General features: G+C 45.2%; 1 protein-coding gene across 12 annotated transcripts in view; it reads right to left on the reverse strand.

Annotated features, from left to right (window-relative positions):
- Positions 1-1,242: 1,242 nt before the first annotated feature.
- The window catches only part of CHRDL1 (chordin like 1), a 113,627-nt gene continuing 102,249 nt past the window's right edge, over positions 1,243-12,620 (reverse strand). For 7 of the 12 annotated variants that reach the window (XM_037004779.2, XM_037004770.2, XM_037004768.2 and 4 more), the window contains 4 exons: positions 8,920-9,087; positions 6,768-6,857; positions 3,517-3,625; positions 1,243-2,702 (listed from right to left, as the gene is read on the reverse strand). In XM_037004779.2, the coding sequence (XP_036860674.2) occupies positions 2,630-2,702; positions 3,517-3,625; positions 6,768-6,857; positions 8,920-9,087 (440 nt within the window). In that variant the 3' untranslated portion in view covers positions 1,243-2,629. Of the gene's footprint in view, positions 3,626-6,767; positions 6,858-8,919; positions 9,088-12,620 lie in introns of all 12 variants that reach the window. The other 5 variants (XM_037004776.2, XM_037004771.2, XM_037004777.2 and 2 more) reach the window with 1 other exon arrangement.

Consider the following 12,620-nt stretch of genomic DNA (forward strand, 5'->3'; position numbering starts at 1 on the left):
AAAGATCCTGCAAGAGCAGATAAGAGCACAAGCCAACAAATGTGCACTGCATTTAGGAGACCAAATTGACAGGACTTGCTGAAATGTGGGTGTGGGTGATCAGGGAAAGGGAAGACTGCCGGCCGGAGCCAAGGCGTGTCTTTTGAGTTGAGTATGGTTCCCCCAATGAAGGTGGAGTAATATTGGGATTTATAGCCCACCATTACAGAAGAAAGTATGCAGGGTAAAAAGGGGCACCAAGCTAACAAAGATGAGGGGAATTAGGTAAAATTAATTCACAGCATGTGGTTGGCAACCAAAGGCCAAACTTCTATCCAGGTTGTGGGTCAGGAATACTGAGTTTCCAGGGCTCACCATGGGGACATGCCTTCTCCTGCACCTCACACACGTTAGCCCCCTTCCCCCCTTATCTTCAATCTTTTCCTTTCTATAAGACCCCTCCCTTAAGTATTCAGGCATGGTCAACTATTTCCCATCATTAAGACAAGACTGTCCTTGGCCCTCATATCCTCTCCAGCTACGTGCTTCACCTTATCACTCCTTTCTCTGTAGTTGGGCTACTCCAAAGAGATGTCTGTAACCATTGTCTCCAATTCCTCTGCTTCCTACTTGCTTCTGGCCTCTGCTCCTATCACTACCCCAACAGATTACCAATGACTTCTGTATTGCTAACGCCAATGCACACTTTTCTGTCCTTTTATTGTTTGATATTTTAGCCATCTCCTATCTTCTGTGATAACACAAATCTAGCTGGTATCAGGGGCTTGAGGGAATTTAGTTTGGATCAGCCTATGTGACAGACTCTTACGCTGCTCCCCATGCTAATGTGCCACTGAGGAGCAGACCAAACTGAGGCCCTGTTGAAACCCCTATCAATGAATGGCCTTCTGTCCCCAATCTCTTAAATGTCCTGGCCAAAAGGGGAGCCAGAACTCAATGGCCATTCTCAGTGCCATGTCATTCTTGAGCATCCATGGTCGTAAGTGAATGCTCACTGATTACTCTACATGCACTTATTTCAGTTTTATCGTCGGGGAAACTGACAGAGCCGATAAGTGCAGAGCAGGGATTAAAAACCCAGGCATTCTGTCAGCAAAAGTCCCACTTTAAGAGTGGGACCACAAAGCTACAGTGTGAGAGGAATGCCAAGTGGTGTGTGAAACAGGCAGGCCCACCCATCACCTGGTACCCAGTCCAAGGTCAGCACTGACCCGAGGGCCAAATACACAGCAGCACTGCACCTGATTTTTCAAAATTAGCCTTTTTATTAACTTAAAAATCCAGAAATACAGTGACTACATAAATAAGTACCATATTTAGGTACATGTCCTGTAAGAGTGAAAGGGTAATTACTTGTTTATGTGAGTTAACTATAAAATGGCTACAGCTGCTAAATGGTGCTTATGGTCTTTGTTGTTCCAAGTGTTTATGATACAAATAAATACACAAGAAGAACCACATCCATTCCTCTCTACTAACTACAGGCGGCTTGGCCTCTTCTCCCTGCGGCCTAGGCCTGTACAACACCAACCACCGGCAGGTGTCTGTGCTGGCCTAGCGCGGCTCCCCAGCTCCTGCCTCACACAGCGGTTTGTAAGGGTGTGTCCTGGCACCTGGGGGCAAGAGTCTGTCTAGGGAAGCTCTCTGGGTGTTCCCTTAAGGTTGAGTTTTCAGAGAACACCTGGGTGGGAAGGCTTTGGAGTGAGTCATCAGGAAGGGAAATTACCTCTGCTTCAGGATCCCGTTCCTTGTTTCCACCCTATGGAAATACTGCCACCTCTGGGAGGCAGGCAGAGGCTTCTTAACACCCTTCCTGCAATAATGCTCTGTGGCCTTTCAGCTCAGATGTCCTACCTCCCTTTCCTGAGGAGGAGGTGTGTGTGAGGGGCTGGTGGGGCGCTCATCCATGAAGACCTGGCCACAGGGCCCTGTATCTTTTATCAGAATAGACTCCTTTATGCTAGATTGCTGCAAAGACTGGACCCTTTTACATTTTTCTCTATTGGTATCAAATACTCTAAGGAAAAACATGTTCATGTTCCTCTCACCTATGGTCATGGACTAGGAAATATGAGATTTCTGGGTCCTTAATATTTCTAAGTACTCACTAGAGTTCATTCATGCCCCTCAGAGGCAACAGATATAGAAGGCAGGCTTGAGATCCTTGCTGTGGAGAATTTATCGTTTTTCCCACAAAGATGATTTCTAAAGCCAGGTCTCAGAATAATTTCTGTTCTGGTATTGGGCTGCAAATATTGACATTTTCAGAGCAGCCGTCTCTAAGATCCATGATTCAAGTCCATGCTTGGTGATGAGATGAGGATGGGAGGAAGGTTTAGAGGATAATGACCTTTGTCAGAATTCCTATCTCCCCAAATGAGCACTAATTCTCCTAACTAAAGAGCCAACATTCAGAGAAGCTTGTAAAGATGATCTGCTTTGCAAAGTAAAAATCAGCTCCTGTAATTGGAGAAGGGAAACTGCCCTTTCAAGGAGCTTTTATAATTTAATATTAAACCTGTATTTTTGGACTGAAGAACTATGGCCTCAAGAAAATGAGTGAGTATTGAGCTGTTAATTGGTGAGTTTTATTGACTTGAAAACACAGAGATGGACTTGTTGAGTTCTATCAGCTCCTTTCATCAAGAATTATTTTGTCTAATATGGACTCAGTTTCTGAAAATCTTCCCCAATTCCAGCTTCTTTATGGAGGCCCCACAGGTTCAGGGAGAAAAGAAAAAGTCATATCATTAGGGAAAAGTTATTTACTGCTTCAAACTGAATGTGACCATGAAATGGTGTTCTTATTCTTCACCCTGCCATCATAGCCAGTGACCTCAACCACCACCCCACTGACCTAAGGACAGAGCCCTCTGCTCACAATTCCTTATTCATCCTCCTGGGTACCCACAACCTCCAAGCTACTTGGGAGCCAGGCAATGGAAAGGAAGGGAGAGTGTATATTAGCCTTGCCTCAGAATGAAGGTTGTAGTTTAGTGTGTGTGTGTGTGTGTGTGTGCATGTCTGTGTATGTGAGGATGGGGAATTCATTTTTGTAAAAAACACAAGACATTCTAAAATTCGAAGATTACACTTTCATACAAGTATTTTCTCTGTACTACAGAACTCCTACTAAGCAATTCTCTCCTCCTTCTTTCACTGGAATGACTTTCCAGACAGAGACCTTGGGGTTCTGTTTCCTCTTTAACCTGTAAAGAAATGTGATTCTCCCAGAAACTAGAGTGCTGTGGTGGTGTTCTATCCCTCTTCCTCCCATGAATAATTCAAGACTCTTCTAGTCTTTTTGGAGGAGATGTTTAAGGGCTGACACACCACTCCACATAAAGGAGCGAGTGATGCTGTGCATGGCGTGAATAATTAACTGTGTTGGAATTTGGGGTTTTAGGGTACTGTTGACTTAAGCAAAATAATCCTGCAGTCCAGCTGCAGCTTGAGTTTTCTTGCTTTACCCTATGCAATACTGTCTGTCTCGTCTAACAGTGACCCTTTTCAGACCTTTCCAGGTACAAAACCTTGACCAAATCTTCAAGCTCTGTTCTGCACACACGACTTGAACACATCTGGCTGATCTGAGCTTCTCCTTCAGTGAATATCTTCCACTGGCCTAAAAGGCAAACACAAAGTGGCCCGGAGATGTAAGAGGAGATCACAGCCAGCCAGGAGTTTAAGCAATACACCCCCCATGGTTACAACTCACTCCCGGACCCACCAGGGAAGCTGGAATACAAATGTCAGGTGGTTTTGGCAAAATGGTCCCTAAAACACTTTCCTGGGGACAGATAGGAAAACGGGCCATGGAGTTTTCCTTTCAACACACAGCATGTGTAAGAATACCAAGAATAATATGTAACTGCCTCAAGTGTAAAAGCTAAGTATTATTCTTGCAATTTTTACAGTATATTTAGCACTTGCAAAATGCTCCACTGTCAGGTTGTTAGCTGTTTATGTGGCTCACTTGGCACCAGTTTGAATAAGGCATTTTGGAAAACAGTACCTGGGTGTTACTGAGGCTTTGCTTTCTTTGGGGGGCCCTTATATTGGTTTGGGCTACTTGATTATTTACTGTTCTCTATTCCTGCCACCCTTTGTTAGAAACTGCTCACCTCCGTTTTCTCCCATGCACACATGCTGTCTTTACCCCCTCTTCAGTATCCCTCAGTCCCCTCCTATGGCTCCCCAGAGAATTCCATTCTCATATCCCCTATGTGATCCCTTTCTACTCAGGCTGGATCCCTTCCATTTCCTGTTTTCTCCTCGCCCTCCATGGAACTGTCTACACCTCCAGCGTGTCCTTACCAACTTGCCTATTTCCCATTCTGTCAGGCTCATTGGTCAAACATTCTTGAGTGGGTGCTCTGTGCTTAGCACCAGAAGCCCCCCTATCTCTCATCTCTGGATCATCTCATTTCTAACATTCCTGGTGCTTGAGTGACGAGATCTTCCTTTCCCTGCTATCGTCCTGCCCTATCAAATAGCCCTCACAACAACCTGCCCACCCTGGATATCCTCTTCAGTCTTTTAATCCTGCTTTCATGGTGTTGCAACCAGAGAACTCCTAGTCCAAGGTCAGCAAGCTCCTCTTAATCTAGAACCTATTTTGAACGTCTTCCCTTTCCCTAGCCACATAAGAACATGGCTCCCATCCTTACAGATTCAATTTCTCTGCTCCTTTCCCCCTTGGATTTTCCCTATTCTCTCAGACTTGATGGGAAAGGAGAGAATGCTCAAGGAAGGAACCAGCTTTTGTGAAAGCCTTAGTGTGTGCAAGGATCTGCTAGGCATATTATATAAAGGGGTCAGGATTGTTCTTTGTCCCTAGGTGACCCTGCAGGATCATCTCATTTCCTACTTCCTTCAGCCTCACAGATAGGGGCACACACCATCTCCTTCATTATATACCCCAAGTCTTTTCTGTTACAGGCAGTTTAAATCATCCTTCCCTGTTTTCTCCCAGTGCCTTGCTCACAGGATGAACAAAAAACATGTTCTTTGAAATTAACTGGTAATTTCAGAAGTCACATCGCTGATCCTGGGATCCTAGGCTGCCTCCTTTACTCCTAACTCCCATGTGAGGACTCCCAGCTCCTCCATTTGAATTCTCCCATCCAGTTGATGGTCTTATCAGTCACCAGCAGAATAATCAAGTGACTTCATCAGCCCAATTTCCTGCAGCCTATTATTGGATAACTGCTCCAATGGCCTTTAAGCATCTTAATCTATTTATGCTCTAAGTGAAATTCATTTTCTTTTCACCAATACCTGCTTATTCTCCAGAGTTTTCCATTGGGGAATGGTATTACCACTCACCCAGTCCATAAAGTTCTTATTGGAGTCATTCCAAGCTCATTTATCTCTTCCATTACATTCCAGTTCCCTCTTTGATAATGATCTTGATGATTTGACCCCAGAGATGTTCCTCACAGTGACCTCTCCTTCCCTGTCTAACTGACCTAACACAGTTAATTCAGACCATCACCAGCTCTCTCACTGATAGTCCACCCTCCACCCTGCATACCAAGTACTTCTTACTAAAAAACAGATCTGAATGCTTCGTTTACTTGCTCAGAAACCTACACTGAAGTTCTCTAGTCTGGAGAACAAGTTCAACTTCTTAGCATGGCATATTGGGTTCTTCAGAATATGGCTTTATCAAAGTAGGTGCTTAATAAATCCACCTGACAGTTAAGAGACATCTCCCCAAAGCACCATTTTGCTATTACTGCACTTTAAGTTTGCAGCAAGTACCAATGCTACTGGCCTTATATCTGATCTTCTCGCTGGCTCCGTCTGGGCCCCCTGACTACTTCCTACCTACAACTCTTCTCAACTTCCAGTGTGCCCTATGTGGCCTTTGTAATTGCTCGTCACCTACCCCCACATTTCTTGTTTGCTCCTGTCTGAGTCTTCTCTTAGGCTGCACCCTCTGCCTGGACTGATTTCCTGACCTGCTGCCCAGTCACACCCTTGTCTTTCAAAACACACCTCCTCCCCGAAACCTTCCTCAACTAAGCCCACCTGACTCTCATCTCATTGTTCTTTGCAGATCTCCTTGAGCACTTAGGTATTTAAATCTTCAGAACTATACTAAGTCACAGTGAAGGCATTTTCATGTTCTGTCTCGCCCATTACAATTCTCTGTGGATAAAAATTCTGTGTCTTTTATTCCTTCCGGAGTGTTCCCACCCCCAGTGCCTAGTAGTATCTAGTTCCTCGGCTCCATATAGCGTAGAAAGTGGGAGAGCTGCAAGTATGCATGAGCTACCTGAATGCCTTTAAAGAAACATGACCACCCAGGGGCAGTTCCATAGAGTCACCCAGAGCTTTGCTACAACAAGGGAATTGATATGCATTCATTTTTCACTCTGTCTCTCATCCCCACCACCAGAGGACATAGCCTTCCGGATGTGAAGTCTCCACAAATATACAAGACCTGGAATCTTGTGAGCTGTCTCTGACCCTCTTGAGACTCTGGGGTTAGCAGTTTCACTAAAGATATTCAGGAAACCTTGAACCTGAGGTAGCTTATGATGGCTACCTCTGGATTTGTATTCACCAGGTTCAGGTTTTTTGTTCATAGACACCCCATCCACTGCTAAGTCACCTGGAGGAGACAGAACAGCCTCTGATGTTGGTACTGAGGGTTGTTAATGTCCATGGAGAACATGGAGGGACCTGATTTGGGGCTAGGCTACATTGAAAACTGGAGCTGTTTTCCAGAGAGGAGTAAAGAAAGAGGTACCACTTACTCAGGGTTGTCCTAGTCACCAGCTTGAAGTGATGGAGCTCCTCAAACATCCTCTTGGAGATCTTCTCAATATGGAAATGCTGGAGAATGCCTGGGGCCAAGCAAGAAGTGGGGCAGGTGGTCAGGTGCTCTGTACCTGGAAACCCCCCTCCACTTTTTCCACCTGGGCTGAGCATATCATCCCATAACTGGGGCTTAGGAGTATGGAGCTGGGCTGTGTAATGTGCTTAACCAGGAACTTGGATGGCTCAAGGGTTATAATGAACTCCGTGTGTTTCCTTGGCTCCTTGGCCTCCCCTTGGTTCTCCAGAGGATGGAGATAAGGGAGACAGCGCTGCAGAGCAAGGGATTCCCTCCTAGGGAGAGCCTCATGGAATTAAGCATGGGTGCTGGTTGGAGCTTCTACAGCCAAAGGCAGTACTGGAAATTCTGTGCTTGCCCCAAGTCTGGGCACACCACGCCCTTGCCAAACCACTGGGCTGCCCTCCTGGCTAAGCAGTGAGAGCCAGCAGCGGGCTGCAGACAGGCTGTGGAAATGGAGAAGCCATTCCTGTTCTTGAACTCATGGAAGAGCATATTTTTCTTTGGGAAATATTTGTGGCTCCTTTAGCTTCCCTTATAAAAAATGGGGGGAGTTAAAACAAAAGGGCTCCCATAGTCTGAACTTTGCCTGACTAGCCTTTGTCAGAATCACATGGAAACAGCTGAAACCTGCCTTGCAGGTAAAGAGCACGTCACCAGCCCACTTAAACAACTCCCAAGAGGTGTATAGGGAGCAATGTAGATGAGGCCTGGGGTTTTCTCTGCTCACCAAGCAAACATGTTGACTGCCTAGCACTATGAACAGGAGGTTATTCAGATGCTACACAAGCAAGCTGAAAACATCCACACACCATTGTGGGGTGAGATGTGGGGCAACAAACAGAGGGCCCACTGCTAGGAAAGTCAACAGAACAGTGCTTAGGCCTAGGTGGCCAGTCACAGAGGAGCTAGGGAGTTAGAGATGGAAAATCGACACTCCTAGGTAGAAAGCACAAGCATACATGGATGAGAATGTGTGTGTGCTCTAGCATATTTTTAACAGGTAGGGAGAGGAGCTCATCCTTTCGGGAAAGAAAGGTGGTTGTGAAAAAGGAAAGAGGCCCTCACAAGAACTAGAGCAGTTGCTTCTCCAAGGATGGTCTGAGTGCCACCTGCTTAGAATCACCTGGCTATGGCCGTGTGTCACATGTTGAGCCCCTCCCCAAGACCTGCTGAATTCACCTCTTTTGGATGCAGTCAGGAAGCTGTGCTTTACTTTAAAGCCGCTCCTCGTATGATGCTGAAGCATATGAAAACCTGAACACTCTGGAGCCTTCCACGGGATGCACATCACTTCCTCTGTGCTTGGATCCCTAGAAAACCTGACCAGACTAGATCAGCCCAAGTCTTGTATCTCTGGGAGGGTTTGTATGGCTGTAGGATCACAATGAACACATGGTGGCTTGCTGTGGTAGGCAGTGAGAGTAATCAGAGAGGGAACTGAAGGTCAGGACTAGGACTGTTTCTCCAGTGAGACTGTATGATCTTCTTGAGGGCATGTTTTAAATTTGTCCTGCCTCAGAGTACATAGCATGATTTGAGAGACTTGACTTTGCACCGAATGACTGGATTTCCATGTTCGGGGAGCTCTGTATGGGAAAGGATGGTAGACCACCATCAGAAAGGATAGCTTGAGAGTTTCCAACGCTGGCTGCACAGCAGAATTACCTGAGGAGCTTTAAGAAAAACACTTTGGCCCAGGCTCCATTCCTGACCAACTGATGAGAACCTCTGGGGGTAGGCCCAGGCATCTGGTATTTTTAAAAACCTCTCCCAGATGATTCTGACGGGCAGCCAGGGTTGAAAACCACTCCTCCAGGCCTTTGGTGCTGTGAGAAAGACAACAAACCCCAAGGGTCAAGACTTAACTTTTTTAGCCCTGGCCATGGTTAAAATTAAAAGCCATAATAACAACTGTGGTAGTAGTCATGTGTTAGTTTCTAAGCAATCAGGGAAAGTTCTGACCCGAACAGAGGAACAGACTGAAGCAAAATGAAGGTGAGTCTTCCCCTCCTTCCCAGTGGGCCCCTTACCAAAAAGAAGTAACAAGGAAGTAATGTTGTCTTGCTCACCCTTCCGAATGGTCCACACATGGACCTCTACCTGAGGTGGTCTCTCCGTCTCCAGGGCTATTTTTCTGGTGGTCTCCCCATCTTCCATGAACACAGATTCATACACAGGCATTGTTTCTTCTCCACAAAAGTAGCCTTTGCTGTCAAAGCTTTGGCCAGGAAGCTCTTCTGGAATCAGGAAGCAAGCAGGGTTTTGTCACAGCTTTCCAAAAATTAGAAGCGACTTCTGCATTTATGTAGCTCATTATTTGTAACACCTGATCTTTTATCAAAAGTGGGCAATCAACAAGAATATTCCTACAGGGAGAGAAATTCCCACATATTTCATTGTTTCAGCTTAGGCTGCCCCTGTAACCGTCACCAAGTAACAACGGAGCACATGACCTTCGGTTTAAGCCTACGTGATGACAGAATCCATAGTTCCACAGAACACTGGCCCACAAACTAACCTGGATTCACTCACCACCATATGAGAGTTGGACCTGCATGAAGAGGAAGAATGTGGTGGCCAGGTACAAATCTCTTGGGCAATGAAGGGAACATAGGGTTTTCCATCCTGGGTCAGGATCATGGTGTGTCTAGCTCTGTTGCCAATAGAGACCCAGGGAATGGACTGACAGAGGGCCTCCGTTAACTTTCCTGACATCACTTAGGTATACTTAGAAAACATTTATGACACTCATTTATGTGCATATACTTGCCCAAAGGCTCTATCCAAATTGGCTTGACATTTCTGAATGCTCTTTGATTTGTTTGTAAGGGGAATGATAATATCGGATCAGCAGCAGGGCCAAAACCTAGATGTCAGATTAGTCATGTGTGTGCTGTGCCAAATGAATGGCTGGGAGAGACACACAAAAAAATGGTGAAATCCTTCAACTATGGATCATTTAAAGTATAAATGAAACTGCTAGATTTCAGCTTCTAGGCATAAAAGTACCAGCTCCTTGATGCTCCTCATTCTGCTCCACCCTCCTCTTTCCTCAGCCCCCCTTTCAGAAAATGTTTCTTCTGGCTAGTAATCCATGAGTTAGGTTTGTTTGCTGGCCTTGTAATTGGCACCCTCCAGTGTATTTAAAGTGTATACTCAAATCAGGAACCACAAAGGGAAGCTATGAACACCCTGAAAACTCTATGTGCAGGAGCTATCTATAGGAAAATCTGATGACACCATTGGGGGCTGAGTGCTTGGGATCTGTGACTCTAATCAGGAAGACTCACTGTTAACCAGTCAGATGCCTTTGGCCCAAAGGCTGTAATCCAATGTGCTACTGCATGTCTCTTGCTGACCTGATTAGTTTTCCCACCCCACCACCCTCAGGACAGAGCCAGGTCTTCTCTTCAAGATCCCAGGTTGGCTTACTCAGTTTGTAGATTACCCTAGAATCCAGTTTCCTTTCTCCTTTTATTCTTCTTTTTAGTTATTTAATTACTTGATGGGCAAGTCTTTTTTGGTGATATGCTTAAGTAATGAAGGGATGTGTGCTAGCACTTAAACGGGTGGAGGGGAAAGGTAGCCACTGAGTATATGGGGACCTCTATTATTTATAACCTTCAGAATGAGAGTTGAGTTCATTTGCTATATTTTGCTTACCAGCTTCAGACCAGCTACAGCTACAACTGCCATATAAAATCCGTGATGACACTGGAAATACCTCTAATATGCTTCATGTCCTCCCAGTGTCCTGAAGTGTTGCCCTGTACCACCACCCCTTCCTCTCCAAGAGATGTTGTACTCACTGGAATGGCTCTACAAACAACGAAACCATTAGTGACTCAACCCTGGCTGGCACTTGAAAATATTAAGAATAAACAGAACTACCTACTCGGCAACATCCTCCTCATTCCACAGCCTCCTCCCTCAAGGTGCTTTCAGATCTCACTGTGTTCACCTACTTTCATTTCCTTCCAGAGAAGAATGCCATACTTGAAGTCATTTCTGGCCATTCCCACATCCCATGAGAATGCTCCTGTCTTGAGTGCTCCAGAAATAAGAAATGGGGAAACTATTTCCCTATGGAAGTGGGGATGACTGATGAAGGAGATGTATTATCCCAGCCCAGGAAACTTTTAGACCTTAACAGTGGCTTTTTACGCTGTGACCCAGAAGGATGTGTAATTATGGCACTTCCAGGTATCAGGTGGTATGGGTTGGTGTGGGGGAGTGAGAGGTGACAGAGGAAACTTCAGGAGGTGGAAGTACCACACAACCCTGAAGGTGGCCATTGACAGGCAGGGCAAGGCCACCCTCTTCCATAGCAAAGGCAAGACAGAGAGCTGAAACTCGCATCCCTTATTTTGGCCCCAGTTTGTTGCTAGAGGAGCCTGCAGTCATCTCTTATAATGAAACTTTTGGCTGGATCATCAGGGAATTTTATGTATTCTTTTTCCCTTCTCAACATGAACAACTGAATTTACTGTTCATTTTTTCCGCCGATCTTCCCTCCTCCCTCTGTGTTCCTTGTTCTCTGTGTCATGTATTACTCTCTAAAAGTCTGGTGATGTTACAATCTTCTCATTTCTCCACCCTTCACATCGTTCAGGACTCTACTCAAGTATCACTTCCTCAGGGCAGTCTTCCCTGCCCACTCCTTTCAAAGGGCCCCTTCACTATCACCCGATCCTGTCGTCTTCACAGTACTCATCCCTACCTAGAATTTCCCTATTGCTCTGAGTTCATTGTCTTTTTTGCCCTTCTAGAATGTAAGGACAGCGCCAGCATGTGGCCTTCATCTGTCATGTTCACCTCTGTTCTCAGCACTTGGAAGTGCCTCACACACAGATTGTACTTCCAGACTGAACTGCATGACTGAATGCCCACCCTCTGATGCCCTGCATTTTCTGAGTGTGTGCAGCAGGTGCCCGGGCCTCTATGGATAGTGATACCTGTTAGGCCACGTGACAGGAGTCAGTTTGCAGCCCTGTCTGGCTCACTGAAAGACAGGCACACAGAATGGACGGAAATGCTCCTTCTGTGTGCCCCAATATGCCCTCCATCTCCACACACCTGAGCAGAGTGGGAAGGCAGCCTTGCCAGAGAAACAGGCTGAGTCAATCAGGCTCTTGATATATTGCCAACTGGAATTCTGGAGGGCAATTTTTAAAATATTAACTTTTATTATTTTTTCTAATTACAAAAATAATACACATTGTTGAAAATTTAGGGGGGAAAATGGATAAACAAAAAGAAGAAAATAAGAATTACCTGTAATGCAGTAACCCAAAGACAGCCCTTGTTAACATTTCTGCCATGTGCTCTTCCAGTCTTGTCTTTTTGTCTAAGTGTATTATAAGTGCTTTCTTTTTAAACTCAGAAGTGGGATCATGATACACATTTTGCTTTGCAGCTTCTGTTTGTACTTACTAAATACATTGCAAACATCTTTCCATGCCATTAAATCTTGGCATGTGATGATTTTCAATGGCTGTATGATATGCCACAGTACAGATGTGCCGTAATTTGTTTAACCATATTGGTGGACTGTCAGACAGCTTCTAATTTTCCACTACTGTGAGCAGCATTGCAGCAAAACCCTTGTTTTTGCATATCTGTGTTTCTCTGATTACTTTCTTAAGATCTTAGGAGTGCAACTGCTTAGCCAAAGAGTATGAACATCAAGGTTTTAATAAATATTACCAACCTGAGAGGCCAGTTATTTAAGTGGCAATGCCTGTTCTGTATCCCATTCTTACACCTTTTT

This window comes from Manis javanica, chromosome X, assembly GCF_040802235.1.
Source record: "Manis javanica isolate MJ-LG chromosome X, MJ_LKY, whole genome shotgun sequence".
In the NCBI taxonomy this organism is placed as follows: domain Eukaryota; kingdom Metazoa; phylum Chordata; class Mammalia; order Pholidota; family Manidae; genus Manis; species Manis javanica.